At 35.7% G+C, this 26,015-nt stretch overlaps 5 protein-coding genes across 6 annotated transcripts; 3 read left to right on the top strand and 2 right to left on the bottom strand.

The window, feature by feature from the left end:
* The first annotated feature begins 41 nt into the window (after positions 1 to 41).
* Positions 42 to 3,669, top strand: LOC114521395 (N-acetylglucosamine-6-phosphate deacetylase-like). Its single transcript, XM_028541827.1, has 9 exons — positions 42 to 374; positions 558 to 697; positions 784 to 841; positions 1,109 to 1,321; positions 1,490 to 1,578; positions 1,827 to 1,965; positions 2,350 to 2,479; positions 2,656 to 2,702; positions 2,874 to 3,669. The coding sequence occupies exons 1-9, from the start codon at positions 152 to 154 to the stop codon at positions 3,101 to 3,103; spliced, it is 1,269 nt and encodes a 422-aa protein (XP_028397628.1). The 5' UTR covers positions 42 to 151; the 3' UTR covers positions 3,104 to 3,669.
* On the top strand, positions 3,173 to 14,207 carry LOC114521520 (gamma-aminobutyric acid type B receptor subunit 2-like). Its single transcript, XM_028541988.1, has 27 exons — positions 3,173 to 3,245; positions 4,159 to 4,340; positions 5,198 to 5,335; positions 5,446 to 5,613; positions 5,839 to 5,952; positions 6,266 to 6,331; positions 6,598 to 6,783; positions 6,898 to 7,119; positions 7,343 to 7,418; positions 8,541 to 8,621; positions 8,795 to 8,988; positions 9,342 to 9,479; positions 9,574 to 9,741; positions 9,992 to 10,105; positions 10,410 to 10,475; positions 10,597 to 10,782; positions 10,902 to 11,123; positions 11,307 to 11,382; positions 11,473 to 11,556; positions 11,860 to 12,010; positions 12,385 to 12,523; positions 12,771 to 12,863; positions 12,936 to 13,058; positions 13,336 to 13,505; positions 13,608 to 13,764; positions 13,891 to 13,993; positions 14,116 to 14,207. The coding sequence occupies exons 1-26, from the start codon at positions 3,173 to 3,175 to the stop codon at positions 13,966 to 13,968; spliced, it is 3,465 nt and encodes a 1,154-aa protein (XP_028397789.1). The 3' UTR covers positions 13,969 to 13,993; positions 14,116 to 14,207.
* Positions 13,981 to 15,601, bottom strand: LOC114521631. The gene is made up of 2 exons (XM_028542130.1): positions 15,321 to 15,601; positions 13,981 to 15,025 (listed from the first exon to the last, which is right to left on the bottom strand). Exons 1-2 carry the CDS (start codon positions 15,594 to 15,596, stop codon positions 14,723 to 14,725), a joined length of 579 nt encoding a protein of 192 aa, XP_028397931.1. The 5' UTR covers positions 15,597 to 15,601; the 3' UTR covers positions 13,981 to 14,722.
* Positions 15,602 to 15,924: 323 nt separating this feature from the next.
* Positions 15,925 to 21,834, top strand: LOC114521612 (phosphatidylinositol 3,4,5-trisphosphate 3-phosphatase TPTE2-like). Of its 2 annotated transcripts, none has more exons than XM_028542103.1 (18): positions 15,925 to 16,181; positions 17,531 to 17,578; positions 17,796 to 17,874; positions 18,322 to 18,404; positions 18,538 to 18,651; positions 18,771 to 18,861; positions 19,043 to 19,106; positions 19,222 to 19,286; positions 19,569 to 19,629; positions 19,730 to 19,811; positions 19,916 to 20,004; positions 20,113 to 20,174; positions 20,254 to 20,334; positions 20,431 to 20,536; positions 20,647 to 20,753; positions 20,949 to 21,050; positions 21,532 to 21,602; positions 21,676 to 21,834. In XM_028542103.1, exons 1-18 carry the CDS (start codon positions 15,973 to 15,975, stop codon positions 21,773 to 21,775), a joined length of 1,614 nt encoding a protein of 537 aa, XP_028397904.1. In that variant the 5' UTR covers positions 15,925 to 15,972; the 3' UTR covers positions 21,776 to 21,834. The 2 variants fall into 2 exon arrangements, with proteins under 2 accessions (XP_028397904.1, XP_028397905.1); XM_028542104.1 differs by having other exon boundaries at positions 20,647 to 20,744; positions 21,676 to 21,831.
* A 680-nt stretch (positions 21,835 to 22,514) lies between these two features.
* On the bottom strand, positions 22,515 to 23,670 carry LOC114521463 (pyrroline-5-carboxylate reductase 1, mitochondrial-like). Its single transcript, XM_028541924.1, has one exon. It carries the CDS (start codon positions 23,627 to 23,629, stop codon positions 22,790 to 22,792), a length of 840 nt encoding a protein of 279 aa, XP_028397725.1. The 5' UTR covers positions 23,630 to 23,670; the 3' UTR covers positions 22,515 to 22,789.
* Between the last annotated feature and the right edge of the window lie 2,345 nt (positions 23,671 to 26,015).

Here is a 26,015-nt window from a genome sequence, read left to right as displayed (position 1 = left end):
GTAACCAATATCAATAACCGCTGTCCGGTTATAACTTTTGAATGGAAGATCATTACCGCTCATTACGAATTCATTACGGTGGTGATTAGGGTTGTGATTAGAGTGATTGGAAGCTAATCATTCAATTAGATATTTTTAAGAAAAAATTAAGATGAAAAGAAAAAGACCAGAGGAAGGACAAAACATTCTTATTCAATTTTGGAACTGTCAGCTACTTAAAGATCACAAGATAATAAAAGATGATCTTTGGGTACGAGATGGTTGCATTCTAGACCCTCATGCCCTCTTTTTTGATGAAAATGTTGCTGCTGATGTTAAGGTTGATTGCAAAGGATTGTTGATTGCCCCAGGATATATTGATGTTCAGATTAATGGTAATATATATTGGGATATATAATAATGGTAAAATAGGTGTGGAGGGGCCCCTAACTAGCAGAGTAGCAGTCTGGCTGAATCCCTGGACTCTGGTAGTTATTTGATAAATCCAAATGTGCAAACACTGGTGTTTATTATATTTATGGAGGTAAATAATAATAAAAAGATTTGATATTTTTTAGGTGGGTTTGGTGTAGATTTTTCATCAGATATAGAAAGCATAGAGACAGGCATAAAATCAGTGTGTAATAAATTACTTCAGTATGGTGTCACATCATTCTGTCCAACTATTGTTACTTCTTCCAAGGAAACATACCATCAGGTTTGATTGAATTTTATTACTGCAGTTGTGACCATGGTTTCACTGAATATTATACAAATAATGAATTTAATATTCTTGTCTCTTAGCTTCTTCCTAGAATTTCAAAAATCTCAAAAAACACACATGCAGGTGCAACAATTCTCGGCAAGTAATTTTAAACACACTTCCTTTAATTTCTACATGTAGCACATATTATCCCTTGATCCCTGTCAAACATGGAGTTAAGCTATGACACTTCCTAAACTTGCTCCTTCCACCTAATGGAAACTGCTCAGTATTACATTTCATTCAAAAGACTTTGTTTTGCCTTGGTACCTGCTCTGGTAAACCTATGCCAATCACCTTTTTAGTGTTTCGCCACGTTAAGCTTTCACCACGTATTCATCAAAAGGGTTATTTTTTTCAATACAGGTTTACATTTAGAAGGTCCTTTTATCAGCAAAGAAAAAAAAGGAGCGCACAAAGAAGTGTTTATTGAAGCCCTTGGTCCTCAAGGAATAAACAAAATGAATGAGCATTATGGTAGTTTAGATTCTGTCAGAATTGTAACTCTTGCACCTGAGCAACCATATGCTATGGAGGCGATTAAAGATTTATCCAAGAAAGGGATTGCTGTATCTATAGGTTAGACTGGAATATACGCTACGGTATTATTACGTAATTTATCGATACTTGTTATTGACTGGATCGTCTTGTATTGTGTGTGTCAGTTAGAGAGCTCGCGTCGGAATATCGTCGGAACGTCGTCGGACGGTATTTAACAATCAGGCACTTTTGACTTTTATTTTTCAGGTCATACCTTAGCTAGTTTGGATACCGCAGAAGAAGCCGCCAGATGTGGAGCGAGGTTTATTACACATTTATTTAATGCAATGTTACCGGTAATGTAATAATGATTCAAATATTTATGTAAATAATCTAATGTGGATCCACTAGTGATAAATTGCTGGTTACACTAGAAAATAAACACTGAACTTCATTAGTGTTTCAGTTCTACTTTCAGTAGTAAATTATCAGTCGACCAGCGCAACGATTACCACTGCTAGCGTGAAATTGTTTCTACCTGGTCTGATGCACCGCAATTGCGTTGCTAAATTTTGTTCAAATATTGTCTTTACGTGATGTTTAGTTTCACCACCGTGACCCCGGTATTGTTGGTTTATTGACAAGTGATAATATTCCAGAACCGATTTATTTTGGTATTATTGCTGACGGCATTCATACGCACCCAACTGCTTTACGCATTGCTCACAGAAGTCATCCAAACGGTACAAGTTCTCGTTTCGTTGTTGAATTACATAAACAAATAACATGGTCATGGTCATGGACAATGGACAGTAGTACTATAAAAATTTAGGAATCTCTCTGAGAAAAAAATTGTCATACAAGTCACAATTGACTTTATCGAAGGATAAATTATATTTACTTATGCTTAACACTAATGCCTGCATATAGACACTTTACAGCGTTTAGATATTTCCTATGGAGAATATGTTTGGTTGGTCGTTAGCACAGAACAAAGTCAGACTTTACGGAGAGAGTGTCCACTAAGCAGTGCCCCCGTCATGTTCTGGCAAAAAAGCCTGCTATTGCATGTAATGATAGATTGGCCGGCGATGATTTGAGAATTGAATATTCACTTGTTTTTTAAGGTTTAGTTCTGGTGTCTGATGCTATTGCTGCATTAGGATTGCCTTCTGGTAAACATTGTTTGGGCACAGTTGAAGTGGAGATACATGATAACATGGCGACTGTAGCAGGATTAAAAACTTTAGCGGGAAGGTAAGAAGCATGAATATGAATGTTAGTTTTTTTTTCACCGATGTTAATAGCATTCGTTTGAAAATCCCTCGTTTTATACTAGAACTTCAGTCAAACAGGTGCATATTAAATTTCAGGTAATTTTCCAGGTAAAATATTTCGTTTAATCATATTATATTTGGTCTTTTTTCACAAAGCATTGCGTCATTGGATTATTGTGTCCGTCAGTTCAAAAAGTTTGCAGGTAATTCCTAGTCCTAATTTTACAGTTTTTTTTAAGAACTTCATTCGTTGCAAACGTTGTTTGCGTTGTAAGAACTGACAGTATACGCGTCGTAAAATTTCTAAAAAATTCAATTTAAAGACATTTATTTTATTAATACATATATTTACTCTGAACAATATATTTTTGCAGGTTGCAGTTGTGTCGAAGCTTTGGAGGCCGCTTCTTTACATCCAGCGCAACTTCTCAAAATATCAGATCACAAAGGAACATTAAATTACGGGGCAGATGCCGATATTATAATTTTAAACGATGACTTAGAAATACAAGCAACTTTAATTGCTGGCAATTTAGTTTGGCTGAACAATTCAAGTACAGTTGCCCAAGAAATATTCGCAGATTACGATCAAAAAATGACGTGAAGTTTATTTTTGCACTGCATGTGTAAGCCTCACTTGCACAGTTACACTCAATTTATCGGCACGGCTAAAATGAGTACCTGTACGGCTGTACTGGGCCAACTGGTAACCAAGCTGAATGCTAAACAAAATGGGCATGATGCAGGTAACAATTTCAGCCCTGCCAATCAATCGAGTGCGACGTATTCCTTATTTTCCTGCTGCACAAGACAGCATTATTAAAGTATTTTATATTTCATAATTATTTAATAATAATACTACCAATTATCCTACTTATACTGCTTTATCCTAGAGCAGCTTACTATCAAAGTTTATTATCTGGCTAAATGTTTGTAGACCAATTAAATTACCGCATTTAGTAAAACCCGAGCCAACGTTCGTATTATTTTTAGCAAAATTTAAATGAACTGTCAGCAAGGGTCTCGCTGTGGGAGAGATAATTTTAATAAACAATGCAGATATCAAGCTGCTTGTATTGTTCCATTTGAAGTTAGCCAGCATTAACAGATCCATTGCATTCTTGACATAAAACATAAAATAATTGTATACCGTATATAATCATCTTATAGTTCTAGAATTTATAAAAAGAATTTATAAAATAATGCATTGTTAAATGATGTTATCGCAGTTGTCATTATTCAAAGTATCTGAATACATTATTCTGCAATTGACTTTTTGTTCAGTGACTTTTATATTGAAACATTACGCACTTTCACTTACCGGTTAACTAACTTTTAAATAGTGTTAACCATTATTATTAATTTTACCCTACAAAAGTCATGGTGCATACAAATTCTTCGATTATCTGTTTTCCCTTTCGTTTTCAAATTGCTCCTAAGACCTCATGTGTCTATTTGATGGATGCTTTGGACAACATCCTTTGTTCAGTTAATGGTGATTCTTTTGTCAAGTCACAATGGTCCCCCAACTGTCAAAAGTGTAGCAATATTATGAATGGATTTTTAGCTATATACTCAATCGTACAGTGCCTCCGCAATGGCGTGTTCAAGTTTATCACGAAAAGTGATTTTTTTTCTTCCCCTATCTTCTATCACTAGTTACTTTGACAGAAGCGAGTACCACCGTTTATTTTGCTGGTATGTTTCCATCTTGGCCAAACAAAGCCAGAGTTCCTGGGTTTGTGTTGGATGCTGGTACAAGACTCGCCTTAGATCACATCAATAATGACTCCTCAATTCTGTCAGGGTACACCCTCGATATGGTCACAGGAGACAGCAAGGTCAGATTACATTTTAGTAAATATGTTACTGTTGTGATTATTGGCAATTCAGTAATTTTGTACGAAATTTATCGAAGTTTATATTACACATAATGGTTGAGCCTGGTGTTTAGATATTATAATCTAATGCATGATTGCGGGTTGTCCGTTAGTAAAGTTAGTAATTTTCTTGTGTGCACGAGTTCTGATTTTTTATACCCCAGGCATATTGTTCCATAACTGCATTGATAAGTGAGCAAAAGGATCAATTATCACTTAAACTAGATTAGTCGCTTATTTTAGGAAAGAACTTAACAGAGACTAGAATCTTCAATAAACAGAAATAGCACATTAGTATAACTAGTTTGGAATGTTAGAAATGTGAACGGAATGTATACAATATGGATTTCGAGCTTTGTAACAGCATGAAATGCACGTTCCTGACCTTTACGAATCTATGCCCCAAAGAAAGTTTCCCACAGAGATAATAAACCCATAATGTTTTATCTACAACAGTAAGGGCACTTTTGCTCAATCATGCAATTTATTACTTCGTCAATTAGTGAAAGGATAAAATATATATACTCGATATATTTTCATCTTGATTAAATGACGCGGCTAACATATTAACAATTACCATCGTATATCCTTGTAAGTCACGAAGCAGCTTCTTCAAGTATAAGAATTGTTTCGGCCCTGACAGGGAGTCACTCAACTTTGCATGAATGTGCATAATAGTTTCATAGTGATAGTTCAAACACTCTGTACAACGTACCAGGTTTGGTATTTATGAGCTTGTTTAAGATTTTAATTACCAGACACACAAACAAGATAATTCGTGATGAAGAGGTTATAATAATTAATTTCTATCGATGTAGTGTGATCCTAAAGTAGCCTTCAACTCTTTGGTGAAACTTCTTGCAAACCCTCCCAACATCTTGGCACTGTATGGTGCTGCATGTTCTGATGCAACTCAAACATTGGCTGAGATGACAGCCTTCGCTAACGTTGCTCAGGTGAGAACAACTTCATCTACTGGTTTACCAAACTATCCTCATTTGCAGAGGCCAATATCACAGCTCTCAGTGCAAAGAAAAACGAAATTCTCGTTCATTTCTTTCTTCAGGTATCTCATACATCCACCAGCCTGAGTTTATCCACTGCCAACGAATTTCCCTCATTATACAGAGTTATTCCAACTGACTTTCCTGCAATCCAAGCAAGTATAGCATTGGTAAAAATGTTTAAGTGGTCAAGAGTGGCCATAATTGGAGAAAAGACTGCATCTGGATTGGTATGTAAATTAAACTGATGATTGAACACAAAATTCAGAGACACAACATGAACTGCGACGAAGCATGCTATACAATGGCATCAGTTAAGACTGAGGAAGAATTCACAATGAGTTTAACTAATCATTAGACTATTTTACATGATGTAAGTCTATTGGTTGATATTTATTGATCCTCTATCATATGTTATCTTTGAACGTAATAAATATCAAATGCTTTCTGTTCAGTTGGAATCAGCTTACGAAGTAGTTGTCAGAGATATGGTAAGAAATGGAGTTGATGTTGAATGGAGTAGAATCATCAACACTGACGACGTTGAGAAGAGTATTATTGAAATCAAGGTCTGTCTTCAAAATTTTTTTTGCTGAGACTAAGTATTAGGTATAGATGGTGACGCTAGCACTGGGGTATAAAGAAAGTTATGGCAATATTTACTGAGTGAAGAGAAAGCATTGAATGTGATTCCATGATTTGTCTTTGTTGTGTACATAGTTTGATAAATTGTCGCATGCTCAATCAACTGAATGAAATAATTTCTTAATTCAATTATTTTCTTTATTTCACAGAAAAAAAAAATACATCAAACACAATAAACTTGTACATTTTCAGTGTATTTTTCACCTGTGGACATTTCCCTCTCTCCTTTATTTTTAGAAAAAAGATATTCGTATTATTATCGCTGCCGTTAGTGCAACATTTGGTAAAAAATTAATGTCTCAGGTAATGAAAAGGCAATTAAGTAGTTCACTTTTTAGTTTTTCACAAGATTGAACTATATATCCGTGACTTGAAGCCCAAATTAAAGTTTGCAGTTTTATGCTACGGACCCCGTTTTCATGCACGAGTCGAAGTTTATTATTGATGTTCATGATCGTAGCGTATAAAGAAAACTACGAAAATCTGAAAACTTCTCCGTTGTGAAAATCTCAACAGGGCAACTAACGTACCCGTCAAAATATATCAACGTTTTATAATGTTTCTTTAAGGCCTACGTATCTGGTTTGTACAGTCCTGAATATGTCTGGATTTGGTTAGAAACTTATCCAGCAACATGGTGGCACGATACTAACACAACTCAAAATGAAACTGTGAAAACTGTTGTGCAATACTCGTTTAGTTTTGGTGATAACATAAATATTCAAGACAGAACAACTAATACTATTTCAGGACGAGTGAGTATGATATTTATTCAATACAACGTTTTGAGGGTTACCCCGTCGAAAAGAGATAAAGATGCGTTAATGATTTTAATCCAATTACTATTAAAATTTTTTTTTTCTCAATAGACTCCGAATGAAGTCTGGACAGAATATCTTCAAAGACTGGGAATGTCTTTTGTTCCTCCGTTAGCGGCGTATTCTTACGATGGAGCATGGTTTCTTGCAAAAGCTCTTGATAATGTCGTTAGAAGTCATGGAATAAAACTGGAAGATATTACAACTGGAAATGAAACATTTTATGAACTTCTCATCTCCAGTTTAAGTTCTGTCACTTTCACTGGAATAACGGTACGTCATTCAGTATATACTAAAATTAATATGAAATCGTTTGAACCCATCTCAAGCTTATTGATGCCGCAGGTGTTGTTGTTTAAATGCATTTTTTGCTTGAATAATTCCCTTGCTCCATTGTGCTGGATTATTGATGCAGGTATTATACCTTTTAAACAAGAAAATATAATTATATCTGCAATTACACGTAAAATATGTTTGTTAAAACCTTTCATTTTAGGGTTCAATTCAAGTATATAGCAAAGATTATAGAGAAAGACTGGACGGCCCTGCTCATATTTTTCAATATGATCAAGGTATGTAATTTGTCCGGATTTTAGATTATGCTCAATGCTGCATGTCGTAAAATTCCCCTATGTGTATTGATTTGTATATATATCTCTATTGAAAAATTAAGCAGCAAGTTGGTATAAAATACTTTTCTAAATAATTTTCTGTATATTTGACGCTAAAATAGTTGTGGCCTGAATAGATTGTACGCAATTTTTTGCCATAGTTATACAGGCAGCATGTATGCATGCCATGGTCGGTAACTGTAGATACTGTGCATGCATACAGGGCCGCCCAGAGAAATTGTGGGGCCCGCGGCTAAATTTTTTTCTGACGTCATGGTTTTAAATATATGCGAGGCATAAAGTACTTCAAAGCGTTCTGCAAAAGTTTTACAAAAAAATTTTTTTTGTCCTTGCGTATTCGATCATTGTCGAGCCTGCCGGAAGATGGCGTATTTGACAATGGTCGGGTGTACCGGAAAACGGCGTATTCGACCATGGTCGAGTGTACCGGAAAATGGCCTATTTTACCATGGTCAAGTCTACCCGAAAAATGGCGTATTCGCGATCATGCTTGAGTCGGCCGGAAAATGGCGTATTCGACCATGGTCGAGTTCCCCGGAAAATGGCGTATTCGACCACGGTCGAGTTCGCCGGAAATACGACCATGGGGATATTCGTCGGAAAATGGCAAATACGACCATGGTCATATTCGCCGGAAAATGGCAAATACGACCATGGTCATATTTGTCGGAAAATGGCAAATACGACCATAGTCATATTCGCCACCAAACGGCAAATATACGACTATGGTTATATTCGCCGGGAAATGGCAAATATACGACCACAGTCGAGTTTGCCGGAAAATGACGAATTCGACCATGGTCAAGTCGGCCGAAAAATGGCGAATTCGACCAAGGTCGAGTTTGCCGTTTTCGGGTACACTCGAAACAGAAAACGCGCCCAACATTTTTTAAGGTGCTTTAATTTTAGGATCTCTATCAATGATCTCGACAGGTCAAAGGCATTTCGCTGTTCTATAACCATCTGTATGCATGCATGCATGGTCCAAAATTAGTTGAAATACGTCTCAGTGCGTAGGTTGATAATTGGGTGTCAATATTACTTATATTACTTATATTCTAGATGGAAATGCTATTGAAGTGATGATGTACGACGTCTTTAATAATGTTACAACTAAAGTTGGAAAAGGACATTTATGGACAAGTGCGTGCGTTTTTACATGTAGGCTGTCTAAACAGAAATGTCCATATCCAAACTAATAGCTCTTTGCAAATAAGTTCTAAATTTAAAGGTCATGATTATAGAAAAGGGAAACATAGAACATGCATATACGATTGTTCAAAACATTTAGAATTTTTTTTACTTTCTATATATAGACGATCAAGCTATACCGAAGGACCGAAAACCTACAACTATATATTTTGCTGGTATGTTTCCATCTTTGCCAAACAAAGCAAGAGTTCCTGGGTTTGTGTTGGATGCTGGTACAAGACTCGCCTTAGATCACATCAATAATGACTCCTCAATTCTGTCAGGCTACACTCTCGATATTGTCACAGGAGACAGTAAGGTCAGACCTTTGCCAATACTCCAGTTTAAGAATACTGTATACATGCAGTGTCGGTAGTCTAAATATATATGGTGACAGTGACAGTCAAATCTGAAACTCACATTGAACACTTCAGAAGATCTTTCTATAATTCGAAATGTCGAGAACCGTTTTTGTAAATTTTCATACGCCCTTCAAAAACTTTTCTCATAAGCGGATATTTCACAAACTGTTTGTTTGCTATACTTGGTTGTCAACTGTGTTTTCTCATGCTGCATGTTAAGGCTTTTTTGCATCTACCAAGTTAAACACGTTAGCTGACTAATGCTTGATACTCAGTCTTTTCAATTATTTGTTCAAACATTTACTTGTAGTGTGATCCTAAAGTAGCCTTCAACTCTTTGGTAAAACTTCTTGCAAACCCTCCCAACATCTTGGCACTGTATGGTGCTGCATGTTCTGATGCAACTCAAACATTGGCTGGGATGACAGCCTTCGCTAACGTTGCTCAGGTGAGAACAACTTCATCTACTATCAATATCACAGGCCAATATCACAGCTTACAGTGCAAAGAAAAACACAATTCTCGTCCATTTCTTTCTTCAGGTATCTCATACATCCACCAGCCTGAGTTTATCCAATGCCAACGAATTTCCCTCATTATACAGAGTTATTCCAACTGACTTTCCTGCAATCCAAGCAAGTATAGCATTGGTAAAAATGTTTAATTGGTCAAGAGTGGCCATAATTGGAGAGAAGACCGCAACTGGATTGGTATGTGTGCGTAGCAGATAAAATCATTCTTTTTCTGACGTTGGTAAGGCAATTGTCGTGAGACAACCTGCAATCATTACATGGATGTGTAGAAGATCTGATCTGTAACTTTGATGTTTACTAATAAGCCATGTTTATCTTGAATATCATCAGCAGGAAATCCTTAAATAGATCAATATAAATAACTAGCGAATGTTTACATCGAAGGCGTTTAGACATGTCTTTGAAATATTAAATGCTTTCCGTTCAGTTGGAATCAGCTTACGAAGTAGTTGTCAGAGATATGGCAAGAAATGAAATTGATGTTGAATGGAATAAAGTCATTAATGCTGAACAAATTGAACAGAGTATTACTGAAATTAAGGTTTGTAAGTTTGAGTTGAACTCGAAATCGAACGGTGCGGTTCTACATGCCTTTGATGTATGTTTGCCATTTCATTTTTCAGAAACACTTACCGTGTCTAAAGGCTAGTTTCCACTCAGGAAAATTCTCCTTTGGATCGGGTAGGACAGGACCTTTGTATAAACGCCGCCTGAGAACTCACCGACAAAGGAAATTTTCCTGTCCGTTCAGATCCAAAGGAGATTTTCCCTGAGGGGAAACTAGCCTTAACAGCGTAACTAGAGGTGGTTTAACTAGGTTTTTAATAAAACTTCTGCGTTTTTAGAAGAAAAATATTCGCATCGTTATAACAGCTGTGAGTTCAGACTTTGGAAAAAAGTTAATGTCCCAGGTAGATAACAATAACTGCAGTGATGACAGATATTGCATGGAGTGGCAATGATTTTTCATCATTTTCATGAGTTAAATTAAAGCTTAATTAACCCTCAGCTATGACCATATAATCGTTTTAGGCGTATGTTTCAAGATTATACAGTCCTGAATATGTTTGGATTTGGTTAGAAACGTATCCAGCAACATGGTGGCACGATACCAACACAACTCAAAATGAAACTATGAAAACTGTTGTGCAATACTCGTTTAGTTTTGGTGATAACATAAATATTCAAGACAGAACAACTAATACTATTTCAGGACGAGTAAGTATGATATTTATTCCTTATTTTACGGTTGCATGAGAGAAGAAAAGGCAATGACTTGCCTCCAATGAAGACGCCTTCAATAAAACATCCTGCACGTTTCAATTTCTATTTAATAGACTCCGAATGAAGTCTGGACAGAATATCTTCAAAGACTGGGAATGTCTTTTGTTCCTCCATTAGCGGCGTATTCTTACGATGGAGCATGGTTTCTTGCAAAAGCTCTTGATAATGTCGTAAGAAATCATGGAATAAAACTGGAAGATATTACAACTGGGAATGAAACATTTTATGAACTTCTCATCTCCAGTTTAAGTTCTGTCACTTTCACTGGAATAACGGTACGTATACTGGTATTATATAATTTCATGGTATTTTGTAATTAGATGTTTGAGTAAATTTATATCAAAGGTTTTATACACACTGCTGCCTTATATTGACCACTTGGTATGCAAAACGTCCGTATGCAGACAGAGTATACTTGCAAGTTAATAACTCATACGTTAAAAATTTTCCTTTTCTAGGGTTCAATTCAAGTATACAGCAAAGATTATAGAGAAAGACTGGACGGTCCTGCTCATATCTTTCAATATGATCAAGGTAAGCGGGAAAATTTTACATTATTCTTTCCTCATTCATCCTATATAGAATATAGAATATAGAATATCGAAAACAATTTTTTTATTTTAGATGGAAATGCTATTGAAGTGATGATGTATGATGTTATAAATAATGTCACTACACTGAAATTTGGGCATGGCCATTTATGGAAAGGTTATTGAAATTTTGAAATATTCTTATCAGATATTATAACCAATAGTTCGTAGAGATGCAGCCATTCTCAAAGACGAAGAGAATGTCGCCATGTTGGATGATATCAGGGTAGTCCTAAGTCTTGATCCATTATGTTTGCAATATTATTTCGCAATTTACCATAACATTTATACTGGCAAAGTATCCAACCTGGCGACGATCACGTGGCTTGCAGATGCACAGGCTAATAGAATACTTCTTTCGAACCTGTTTTTCAAACAGATTATAAAAATTATCATAATATTTCATTCTTAAATTGTATAGGCAATGATACCATACCGAGTGATCGAGAACCTGGGATAACGATTATTTATGAAGCTCAGGAAATGAAGGAGTGGATTTTCATTCTTCTAACAGCTCTTTGTGTTCTTAGCATTTTCTTTTCGTTCGTTTTTATTTCATCTCAGTGTTGGAGGTCAGTCCAAAATGATTGTTTACGATATTTGTGATAGTCTAACAGTCAAACACATGCAGAAAGGTGCCCGCGTATTAAAACTAACTAACCAGCTCGCTCTGAGCTCTATTGAACCTTCTAATGTGATGAAAATGCTTTCAATTTTATTTTATTTGGATCAGTAGTACTCGAAGCTTTTTGTGATGACTGAAATTTAGATGAGTTAAGAGACTTTAGCGAAGTGCACTGTTATTCATGTGTTTGAATCACAATAGTAAATAATATGATAGAAGATGAAGATACCAAAATTGAAGTGAGGCAGGATAATAACAAGAACCAGGCTGGTGAGATGCAATACAGGTAATTCCAATAATAAATTTTGTTGCTGAAAATAGGAATTTTGGAAAGCATGCCGCTAGTTTGAACATCGTCATTGCAACGGGCAGCATATGCCTTTGTATTTCTGGCATCCTTTATGGACTTCGTGTCATGGATAAGCTGGACGATTACGATGAAACAAAAAAGACATGTTTGGTAAATATACTGTATATAAATTCCAAAATGACTGATTTCTATGATTTTAAAATTTTACTGGAGTGGAACGCTTTATTTTTCTAAACGGACGTTCGATAAAGCGCTTGATAATTGGTTAGAGCACGACCCTGAATTCATTGAAGGCTGCTTTGAATCCTCTCGTAGGATTGATGACCTGGCACACTTGCTTTTTGTGATAACGAGACAACAGGAAAGTTACATCATTAATTTGTAAATATTATTTTAGGGTCAACTAGGACTGACGTCTGTTGGTCTTTCTCTTCTTCTTGGTGCAATCATCTCAAAATTACTTTTGATCCGTTGCAAAGACGTATCTGTGGTAAAATATGTCTTCGTTGGCAAATTTTGTTTTAATCCTTAACTAAGAACTAATAAGTAAATATTTTCCTAGAAACGTACTTCTTGCTGTGGTGTGGTTCTCCTGTGCATAGCAATCGACGTTGTTTTGATTATTTTATGGTTTCAAAAGAATTCTCCAAAACCAATCAAGATTTTTTATCAAGAAGAAAAGTCTGTAAGTCCATGTCTTTAGTATATTTTGCCAAACAGATATACGGCGAGAGAAACATTCAGTAATCATTTGGTAAGTTCATTTTGACGTGGTTGTCATACGTGAGATTTCTATTGAAGTGAAACTGTCGAAAACTAATACCAGACTTGTGGAGAGGTATCTGTTAGACATTGCACGGGTTATATGAATTATGAATGAAAAGCAATAACTTATAGTCGACGACGTATTATTTTCACTCCTGGTTTTCATATTTTCATCATAGTATTTTCTAATTTGCTAGGTTACGTCAGGTGGTTTGGTTGAAACAGTTCCTTACAATGAATTTTGTTCTGAGACCAAATATCCTGATTGGGAAATAACTGTGTATATATTTCACAGTGTTCAAGCTTTTCTTCTAATTATAGTTGCTATAGCAACTACAGGGAAATCTGATGATGGTAGTTTTACTAGGTAACGTTATAGCTATTTGTTTTTTAGAATGTATATCACACTCTGTCAACCATACTCAAGGTGACAGGAACGCACTGATTGATTTTTTAACTTCGACTGCAGGCTGAGTGCTTCGTTCAGTTCTCTATTGGTTCTTGGTGTTATTTTATCTGATGTTCCTGATCGAGATTACGTTTCCAGTTTACGTAATAGCTACATCATCTTTACCTCCGTCGTTTGCGCCTGCACGTTAATCATCATCTTCTGCTCGTTTTTGGAGGTCAGTTTACTAGTCTGTTGTGTATTTTAAACCTTTAAAAACCATTAAAAATCATATCCCCAAGATAAAAATATAATCCTTCCAGGAGAAGTATACTTAACGAAATTTTAATTACTGTATGTACAGAAACGCCGTGATTCATCAAACTCCTCCACATCTCCACAAAACCGCGTGGAATTGACGAAAATGAGCTCAAGAGGCTAGTCATATAAACCTGCTGATCTGAAAGGTATATAATGTAATGAATCCTATAAACATATGCATATGGCATCTGCTTTAAAATAAAACGTAATATTGCATTATTGCATGGTTAATAAATTGACAACATCTAACTTTAAGTCTATTATATAGGCTGGAATGTGAATATATAGCAAATGGTATGGTAATAACACTGGATAAAGTTTGGAACTAATCCTCCACTGGTAGTGAAAGCTATACCATGGGACATTTTATATGTTATATAAACTCTGTACCTGTATCTTATAACAGATAACAACATTGTTTCAATGGTGTGTCGAATTAATTTCACAATTAAGCACAAATTGTAGTTAGGGTTAGGGTTAGTGTGTGCAACTGGGATTTTGTAAAGTAAATCAATATGAGTATTTATCACCAAATTGACCAGACTACTGCATCACTAGTTTTCATGAATTAAGTCTCTAAATGACATAATCTTTCCCACAAATAAAAGGTTATTATTGATGTTTACAAGATCCTGCTCAGCAGAGATTCCATGAAACGCAAGACTCTGAGACTCTGGCATGATGACATATTTCAACACCTCACAATCATCTCACGCTTTGTTGAATCTCGGCTAAGCGGGATCATCTAAACAGCCCCTTAGTAATTATACTAAAATAATTTTTTAATTAATTATAATAATTATTGATAAATAATTATTCGTTTATCAAGCAATATCACCTCGTCTTTGGGGGGTAATTGCTGAATAATAAATTTCTTAAGAATTCTTAGCTCTGATATCATTGTATATTGTTTTCATGAAACATTCGTCATGGTATCGTTTTCCATTGTGCCACCGCCACTTTCCTGAATATCCTTGTTGGAGTTTTTCAACAATCACATTACAACATAAACTACATCTTGGCCCAGCTTCACGCTCATAACATTCTTCATGGTATCGTCTGCCTTCATAAGTAACCCATCTTCCTGACAGACGCTTGTTTGGCCAAGGAATAAGAGCAAAACAGCAGTGATCACATTTTGGACCTCGAGATTTGACGTAACATTCATAATGATAGCTCTGGAATTTCAAAATTAACTTTTAAGTTTTGATTAAACAAATCTTTCTCAATTGATCACAAAACAGCAAGGGATTTCATTAAAACATTTTTAATTTAAAAATCATCACCATCGTTTTTTATTTTTGGCAGTAAAGAAAATTATTGCATTGAGAAAATTAAGTACAGTAACGTTGAAGCATGCGTTATTTCACTTATTTGCGTACGTTGGTATTTAATTATTAAATTTATGCATAGCATAGCGTAGTTTTCAAACAGTGGCCGTCCTAGTTTTATGTATCGTAACTTAACTCTAACCTTAATTCCATCTTTAACTAGATCACCAGATCTTTTCTTCTCTGAATCTTCTTTTATCGGATCAAAACATGTAGAGCAACGTATCTCCTCACGAAATTGTGAGGATGAAACAACATTTTGACTGTCCGGCAGTAGAATCTTGTCAAATATTTCGTGCTTTTCATACAGCAAAGGATAAGGTGGAGGAAGATCATTTGAGGGAAATATCTCGTCGTAGCTTGGCGGAGGTATATTCTCTGTTAAATGAATATCTTTTTCGCTCACTGATTTCGCCATTTTAATTCTTCTGCTGCAGCTGCAAATTCGCACTTCCTGTCATTTTAATTCAGAATTCCACAAATTCAACAAAAGTCCACAAATTCCTCACAATTCCGAGCGATACAAATTACGATTAGAAATTTTAGTAAATGTGTTTTTGGTTTGGTATTCATACCAATTTATTTTTTAGGTATAATAGCCAAATTTCGTCTGTTCATTTAATCATTTTTGTATTATTTTATTTTGTGAGTGATTAAGACATAGATGGAAATATGAATTCCTTACAAATGCTCATCGATTTCCATGTTTAAAAAGTTAAAATATGACTAATGTAAGTGAACTCAAATATCCCTTTACGCAATTCATTCTCTTCCTTTAGTGGAGAAGTTGCGCGATGGCGGCAGATCAGATTTTATCAAGCAGCTATTTTAAATACAGCGATGAACGTCAACTCATAGACGAAGACGAAGATATTTGGTTAGAAGATGTGGATGATGATAGAGCCGAGATTTCTCTGAAGCATGTTCATTTCGTTACCGATGCCACTTTGAGTTCATGGAAGGAGCAAGATGCTGCAGCGTACTATTCCAACACTAGTATGGGGTAAATATTGAGTATCCCAATCTTGTACCAGGAAACTGTAAGCTTCGGGTAATTCGGGGTTGTATTTCACTGCTAGTAAGCAGGATGAATCAATGTCATGACTAAACAAATATTGATCGCAGACTTAAATCAATCAAACAAACGAACTCTTCGAGACCAGGGTTTTTACCACATTTCCATGGGTCGAATGCTATCAGAACCGTGGGTAATGAGATGATAAGCCTTGACAATCCTCTTATCCTCATTATCAACTCGTTATCTCTTGTTTAATTGCATTTGCTGCAGTTATAAATCTGAACTAGGCCTTTTATAAAACGTAAACAAATTCAAAATCAGTAATGGCATAGCATTACAATTATTGCATCATCGGCTTATATAAAAACCAATAAAGACAGATTTAGATCGAGGACGCGGTCGTCAAACATCGCAGACGTTAAAATAGCTACCTCCTCCGCAGGTCCTTTTCCGGGCAAATATGGCAGGCGCACCGCGCCATAAAATAGCGCCGCACACCGCGCACATCTCGCAATTTTCACATCAGTCTTGACGTCCGCGTTCTTTGACCCAAGACCCAGGGACTCTAGAACCTAGAACCTGGAGCTGCATGGGCTTGGGCCTAGGGGTGTAGGCGTTGCCTACACATTTTCAAAGAACTTTGAAACTAAAGAGTGTCGACCAAACGAAAGATTCTTTGAAATTTGCTTTTTAGATTAGTAAACACATTACACATTAACCCATGTTCCACGGCAACTTTTCGACGATGAAAAGCTAGTGGTGTCGGACCAAATGTGCGACCTGAAGCCCGCATGTTGTGTTTCTTGGGGTTTACGGTTATTGACATTTCAAAAAAACGTAGTAATCGCTATGTTTCATGCGCAATTGACTTTGTTCTCCAGAGGCAGAGGGTAAAACGTGTGTGTATGATCCGTGTTGACGAGGCGATCAAACAACTTTAAATTTTGTCCGGCACAGTTTTGTCTTCACAACACTCAGGATTACTTAAGCCCTGGATGACGGCACGGTTGAAATTGTTACCCGTACCCAATTTTACCCGTGATTTTAACTGTGTTCGTTGAAAATTTCTTAAATAGAGCAAAAGTAAATTAACTTCTTCCACTTCAAAAGACTAATTTTTCTCGCTAATTTTGTGGCGTTGCGCTCTCTTAATTGGTGAATAGGAAAAAGTGAAAAAGAATTTTATGAAGTATTATTCACAAAGGGCCGGATAGTCAGGGCTTGTTCTTCAGACACAAGGAAATATTATCCTATCTACTCTAGCTATTGCGGGTATCTTGTTCATGAAGTCGCTTTCCTCAATAACAATACGACGAGTAATCTGTATTTTATAGGAAACTTAAACTGCAAGTAAAACGTTTCGTGGAAAACTTTGCTGTTAGGTTAGTATTTTCCCGAATTTCTAAGTACTTGCCTTACTGAAATGGTAAAGAAACTCTTCCTTTTCTGCCCAACAATGTAAATAATCTTGCATGCAGCGCATGATTTTTTTTAAATTTTTTACGTACAGAATGTTCTTTCACCGGAATGCCTGCCTACTCTGTATATAGTCAATGATCATGCACACACTCAAGTTTCGTATTTGATTCTTTGTTTTAGAATAATCAGTTTATTATTGGTATTTGTTGACTTGGTTCTGGTCATTGCCGACCTCGCCACTCCAAACAAGTCAAATCAGGTTTAGTGAAACAAATGATAATTTTAGATTTGCAAGTGTCAGTTTTCTAACATCATTCATGCCATGTAAAGAACAGTTAATAAAAGCTACAATATTAATTAATAGCGGCACTTTTTGCTCGATTATAATGCGAAATCCAAACAAATGCGATCTTGAAAATAAATACCTAGGCAGGGTTAACGGACAGAAGCCTTAGCTTCGCTATAGCTACTGTCGTGGAATATATACAAATAAACTGTTAACAGTTGATTTGAGTAGGGCGTGATCATGAGTCTTTCTAATGTATTCAAGGAGTTTAAATTGTAATGTTGAGGGTAGTGATCACTCATTGACTCTCTACACTAACTCACGTTAAATTTAAGTGGACGTTTTGTCACAGTTCATGATAGTTGTATTCAGATGTTTAGAGATCAGACAACATAAATAAAAACAATCTATCTTCTTTAGGCTCATATAGCAGTCCAAGCAATGACAATGATGATTGTTTCACTATTTTTGCTAGAAATTTCTTTAAGGATATTTTCCTCTGGGTACGAATTATAATAAGTCTTATACAACTTTTTTACGATTGTTATCATCATTTGCTAACCCGTGTACGAAATACTCGCTGACGAGGAATATGCGACTTATTTCATATACTATGCACTTCTATATGATTTTTAGAAAATTATTTTTTAAAAAGTGGCTGGAGGTTTTTGATCTTGTCATAATTTTGATCTCATTTGTTGTAACAATCGTTTACCTGTCGATAACATTTCAACATAACAGTTATGCCAAGTAAGTATAGAATCAAACTGACGTATATGTAATGATATTTCTGTATAGAAATAATAATAAGTAAAGTAACCCAAAACTAGCTGAGAGCCTGAGATAGAGGTGGATCATTTCATTTTCAGACTTATCATTATTGGTCGTCTTGTGAGAGTTCTCTTATTTTTCCGTATTGTTGCTGATAAACAACAGTTTGAAAGAGCGTCCCGGAGGATGGTAAGAGACCTTCCATTCTGCATGCGTATGCATGGTGACACGTGGGTGTGTTAAACACGATATGTGCATGACAACTATATACTGCAATTTCTGTAAAAAGTCTAATATAAATCTAATATGCAACATGCTCTATTTAATCTATTGTTTTTGTGTTCATATCGATCTATTCGTCAATTTGCAGGTTTCTCAGAATAAGAGGAGGTACAGAAAAGACGGCTTCGATCTAGACTTAACATACGTCACAGGTATAGTAAATATGAATGTAACTTAATGACAATTGCAGGATAAGGAAAGGTTACAAGTTACAACCCTAGCAATAGTTGATAGTTTCCATTTTGCAATTGCTTCCTACATTTCTAGAAAATGTTATAGCGATGTCGTTTCCATCGTCCGGAAAATATAAGTTGTACAGAAATCCTATTTCAGTAAGATTTGTTTTATTATCTACGTGCATGCATGTGCTAGTCTTACAATGGTATTTTGTGCTCATTGATCGTTGAACTTAGAAGTTGACAAGTTGTGTTTCCATGACTGATTCGAAGGAGTCAATGTCTTTGTGATCCTCAATGAGGGGATTTGCTAGATTTCGAAGACATGTACATCTGTATTTATGACAATCATGCGATTATCTTAGCTGAAGTTTTGTAATGTTGTTGAACCATACAGTATGTCGTGGTTGAACTAATTAAATGATATTTCAAACCTAGGAGGTGTCGCGATTTTTTGAGACAAAACATCCTGGTCACTATAAAATCTATAATTTGTGCAGTAAGTCCTAATTGTTCTAACTTGTCTAAACGACCATGTTTTGCAACCAGTAAGAATGATACCAAATTTCGTTGGCTCGTTGCCTGTCTTTTGTTTATAGGTGAAAGAGGATATGATCATTCCATGTTCAAAGATCAAGTGTATCGCTTGAAAATTGATGATCATAATGTTCCAAAATTAAGGTTAATCTTCTTCTATTACTTATTTCTGTGAAATGTTCTTGTATGAATTTTACTGAATTGGATGAAGTGCACTAGCTTGATTGCAAGCTTGCATCCCGTTTTAGACAATTAGTGGAATTTTGCAACGACGTTAGACAATGGTTAAATTCTGATCCCGAAAATATTGTGGCTATGCATTGCAAAGGTGGAAAAGGTGCATTGCATTGTTTTTTTAAATTGATTTATACACTAAGAAGAAGAAACAGAATGACTGTATTTTTTTGCATGCATTCTGACATTGTAATTTTTTGTTCCGCAATAGGACGAACTGGAACTGCAATTTGTACTTGGCTTCTGGCCTGTGGAAAATTTAGAGTGTCCCAGGTACTTATAACGGAATATATTACAGATATACACACAATTATGACTGACTTATTGAAGAAATGTATGACATAATTTTCAGGAAAGTTTAGAATACTTTGGTAAACGTCGTACTGATCTAACTGTGGGGAAAACATTCCAAGGTGTTGAAACTCCAAGCCAGGTACGTTACACATGGCATGGTTGTTGGCGACATTTTTCTGCATGCCCATATGAGAGATCGCATGCATTGTATATTCTGACTGTTCATGTGTTATAGAGTCGTTTTGTTGGATATATGGAGAAAATAATATACGATTTGAACTGGAATGTACCAGAAGCTATTCCAAGAAAAATTTCTCACATAATAATTGAAGGCATTAAGAGTACGTTTGTTATTATAGAAATATTTTTATATAAAAAGACATATATGAAATTCGGAATTGCCAATTTTCATAACGCAACATTATATTGAACAAGTCTTGTACATTCATAGGTGTTGGAAATGGTAACGGCAGTGACTTACGTTTACAAATAATAATTGATGGCCAAGTTACTTTGGAAAGACCGGTAAACGACAAGTTGGGGCAAAAGGTATCAACGGTATAATATTGGAGATTTTTAAATTTTGCATTGAGCTAGTGTATTAACTTTATTTCACCTTCACACCCAGTTCGTTTCCTGTAGGCAGTGTAGGGCCTCGATCTTTCATAAAAGTCGCGCGACTTCAATACAACATAAACCAGTTTTACCTTTTGCAAGTTGGAACATCATTCATAGTTTTGTGTTTTCATTTAGGAGGACTTGAATGATGCATTGGACAAACTAACAATATCTTTGGGAGAAGAATCACCTGTCATTACAGGGGAGACAAAGATAATGTTCTTTTCATCAAATAAGGTTTGTCCTCGTGATTTAGTAAATGAACAGTGGTTTAGTTTTCCTACAATTTCGAGATACTTTAAATAGTCTTATTTGAATATAAATACCATCATTATGGCTAGTAAAGAGTGCATAAATTGCTATTGTTGCGCTGTCTGGATTATTTATAAAGAAAACCCTTTGGAATTATATAAAAAAAATGAAAAAAGAAAAAGTCGTAAAAGGCGAACTAACCAGCGAGTTAAGTTAGGAATAATGAATGACTCTAACGAGAATTTGGGGACAATTAAATACTTTTTAAAGGCAATGCACTGGTGCGTGGTGGCGTGTCAAAGTGACATTAGATAATGCCACGTATACGAGGTTTATGAAAATGAAAAACCAAGTCTGTTTTTAAGCGAAATATCTCATGCATGTAAATAAGAGAGTGTTATAGGTCTCATGTCTGTGCTGGCGGAATACATCAAGAAGAATACACTCAATTCTTTTACTGTTTCAGAATGTTCCTGTTGGCTATGACAATTGTGCTTTTTACTTCTGGTTCCACACAGGATTTATACAGGAAGACAGGTAAACCAATAATAAAAGTAATTGTGTGAGATAGGATTTACATCCATCTCAAAGTGTTTTCGTTTCTTTTCAGTTTACTGCTGACAAGAAACGAGTTGGATAATCCCCACAAAAAGAAAACCTGGAAATCTTTCCTCTCCAATTTTTCTGTCAAATTGAAATTTTCACATTAACAAATCACTCCGAATAATTTCACATTCACAATTTAAATTTTGATAATGTGTAAATAATTGTTGTAAAACTCTATATAAACAAAAATAAGTGTAAATAAATAAATTATTATTATGATTCAAACTGTTGATTAATAAAACAATTTAATGAATATTAAATAGGGTAAACAGTTCTTTTTTCCTAACAATGATGAACAATGTTTAAAAGCTCAGTAATGGCTATGGCAATGATGGCACCCACTGAAACCATAGGGACGGGGGGGGGTAAAATGCCTGGGTCTTTGTGTGCATAATTTGGTTAGGGTTGTGATAAAGCTAGCGCATGTCAAATTATTGATGTAAGAAAATACTTCGAATTTTTCCTGCTATATTTCTTGAATTATGAAATACTAACATAAATTAATAATTAAATCAGTTGATGTTAAATCTATCCACTGATCTGGATAAAAACACTGCAGTGGGATGATGTGAGTTCGAGTACTTTTCCCAGCTGTTTTGAATAAATATGCAGGTCAAAGGTCAGATTTTCACTATTAGAACATGTATAGTAATTGAACAAACTACAAGAAATTGGAAACACCATTTATTTTGTGTTTTATAAAATGTTTGTCTTGAATTTCAAAATTTTAGGATATTAGTAGTAACTCCTAAGCTTGAATACAGGTATGCCATTATTTTTTACTTAAAAAAATTATTTACACATAATTTATTTATATCTCTCCCAAACAAGCATAAACACAATTTTTTTTTCACCAGGTGCATGAAAAAATCATGCAATTGTAAAATCTATTTCTTCGGAGACAATTTTTTTGTTACGAATGCTAATTACCCCTCCTGGCCAACCCAGAGTTCCCGAGAGTGTACTTGTAATAGTTATATATCTGTTTTATTTGTTGCTGGCTAAAGAGCAACAATGTCCATGCAAATCCTTTTCTGCTTCAATAAGTAGCAACAATAGCTTGAAGAAAACAGGAGTTGGATTGCACCTATACTGTGTATATTCAACTGCTATTTTGCTTATTTTCCACTATATGATTTGATTTGAATTGCTTCAAGCCCAACTTGTTTAGCTCGTTCAGATGATGCCTTCACTGCTTCCATAAGTGCACCTCGGAATCTGGCCCTTTCTAATGCAAATATACCTGCAATTGTTGATCCACCTGCTGAACAGACATTGTCTTTTAGTTCGCCAGGATGTTGTTTTGTTTCTAAAACCATCTTAGCAGCACCAGAGACTGCTCTTGCAGCAAGCTGAATAGCATCTTGTCGATTCACGCCAGCCTCTACAGCACCATCAGCAAGTGCTTCAATAGCCAAATACATATATGCAGGTCCACCTCCAACCAATCCTGTCATAACGTCCATCAACCCTTCCGGAGTTTCAAAACAATATCCTACTGATGAAAATAAGTACATCATCGTTTCATAATCTTCTTCTTCCATAAACCGACCCTGACAAAATGCTGTGGCTCCTTCACGATATTCAACAGCAAGGTTTGTCATCATTCTCGCAACTCGGGATCGACCTGGTAGTTCATTTTGTATTGAACGTAAAGTTACCCCAGCCGCTGGAGAAATAATTAAATGATCTCGTGTTACCAATGGAGCTATTTCTCGTACAACGGAGTGTAGAGTTTGCGGTTTAACAGCGAGAATAATGACAGAGTTATCTTTAACAACGGCTTTATTGTCTGTGGTAACAGGGCAACCAATGTCTCGAAAGGCTTCGATATCACGTTCTGTGGGTGCGCTAGCTATAACATCTTTGGCTGTCACAATCCCTGCTCGTATAAACCCCATAGTTAATACACGAGCGAGCTTTCCTGCGCCAACAAAACCGACTTTATTTACGCTCATCACGATAGAAGTTTTAATACGACCCTCTGAACCTAAATCTCTAACCGATAGAATGACGAAATAATGATACACGTGTACTTATAGAGGAACTTCATATTATCATAACAAAATATCTTTGTGTTTATTAGCCAATCACCGTCGAGTTTATAAATAGCAAGGTTTTCTCGGTCACACCAGGTCACGACTGCTGTTACAATTATTGTATGCATAGAACGTAAAGAATTCAAAGCGATACCATAAATTTGCCAGCGTGCCACTGCAATAACAAATGTACGTATCACGTTCTCTTATGCAAATGTTGATGAGGATTGTGTGAAGAGACACCGCGGTAATTGGTGAAATTGAAAAATACTTAGCCGCAATTCTCAATACTTAGGCTTCAAACTTGATGAGAAAAAGATTTATAAATATTCAAGAAAATATGTCTTTTGGATAGCGCTATCTGGCTTTCCGGTGTACCTGGTCATTTATGAGAAAGACAAGAAAGTATTGCACGAAATGTAGCGATCATTGTTTGCAAATTATTTTTTCGATCACGTTCTTTTCTTCCCTGCCGTGGCGGCCTTTCAAAATCTCCCCATAAGGTAGTGGTGGGTTTAATTAAAGAACGTGATGGAAAATGTACCTTTGTACGTTGCACGAAATTACTGCTCATAAATGTATGGCTTTCCGAGACAACACATTAAGTATTGGAAAACAAGGTTTTACCGTTAACATCAAATAGGGTGTAACAAAAACACTTCTTAACCTACCGCCTTCGCTATATACAGGACTGAAAATCGAGATTATACCTATTCCCGACTCGAATTTTTCGGTAATTTGCAAATCGTACTTAAAAACACGACATATCTCGCCTAAATATTGATCACGGTGCCGTATGATACAGTTAAATTGAAGTTAGTACCAAATAATTTATTTGAAAGCAAGACCAAATTATATGGAAAATCTTTCGTTACACCTTATTCCCTCTCTCTAAGCATACCGAAATATAATTCAATTTGCATAATTTGACTAAAGTATAGACTTGTTAGTTGTCAGCGAAGCATAATTTGACTAAATATAGACTTGTTAGTTGTCAACGAAACACAGGGTTACTCACGTATACCATACTCCTGATCACGTTTGTTTTATGGTGTATCTGCATGATTTTATTTCTCTATTGTTTTATTATACTCTCTTCGAATACCATAAACCTGTACCACCGAACTTTGCTATAACATGTTCGAATATACCATATAACAATACCAACGACCTTTACTATGATAGTAGCGACGTTTGCCTGAATGATCATAGGCTCGAGATACTCATCGAATAGGATTGTCGAATTTTACGGGTTGCAATTCGGAATAAAAAGTGAACTTATAAGCAGTGGCGTAGCCAGCCTGACGATTTAGTCAAGCTATGCAAATTTTATCTATTATCACTATTCATTTCTTTAGAAATTCATGTTTTCACAGTCAATGAACACCAAAATATTAGCATAGCAGGACTAAATTGTCGGGCTGGTAACGCAACTGGACATTGGTTACTCACAGTCACAGACGAGACTAAATAAAATATATAAAACGGAAACAAAGACAGACCGTGTTTATACCAAAGTGTGTTTCGTAGCGCCGGTGTCCCAGGAAATTTGGCCCCCCCAAAATTTGGCCCCCCCGGGCCATATTTCCTAGGAAATTTGGCCCCCCTGGGGGTCATATTTCCTAGGAAATATGGCCCCCCTTTCGGAAATTTGGCCCCCTCGAAAACATATACTTTATTACCATGAGTTCGAGAATCGCGAAACTTCTAAAAGCAAGATCGTAAATGTTTGTTTGTATTCATACTTGCTTCATTTATTTGTGTAAAAGCTTTTCATCTCGGCGAAGAGCTAAGACGAATATTGTTAATATGCACGTGGCTAACTTCTAGGATTATCATAACATTACTTGGGGCTTTAATCGAGAAATGAATAAATAAGTGGTAATTTCCTAAAACAACCTTTCCTATGTATGTATAACCGCTAAGCCTATAAATTTATAGCCTTTATAAGGTCGCCAAATTAAGAATTTCTGGGAAGGACAAATCACGTATTTCACAGTTCGGAAATTTGGTCCCCCTCGATAACATACTTTATACTCTCAATATATATATATAAAATATATATAGTTTTGAAAATCGCGAACTTTTGACTCAATATTCAACAAGTTTCTGAACCTAATATGAAATTCGTCAGAATAACAACCACACTTTAGCAAGCGATGACATCATGCGTTGGCGAAAGTGTTAATGTGCATGCGGCTAACATTTAGGGAGTAATTAATACAAACTTGCATAAAAACGTTTAAAAACAATCGGCAAACACAAAAACAAGGTTACATGCACCATACAAAATCCGTCAATGCTG

This window comes from Dendronephthya gigantea, unplaced genomic scaffold, assembly GCF_004324835.1.
Source record: "Dendronephthya gigantea isolate DGI-Jeju-01 unplaced genomic scaffold, DenGig_1.0 000020F, whole genome shotgun sequence".
NCBI classification, from domain to species: domain Eukaryota; kingdom Metazoa; phylum Cnidaria; class Anthozoa; order Malacalcyonacea; family Nephtheidae; genus Dendronephthya; species Dendronephthya gigantea.
The sequence above is the reverse complement of the archived record's forward strand: the minus strand, read 5'-3'. Positions and strand labels throughout refer to the sequence as shown.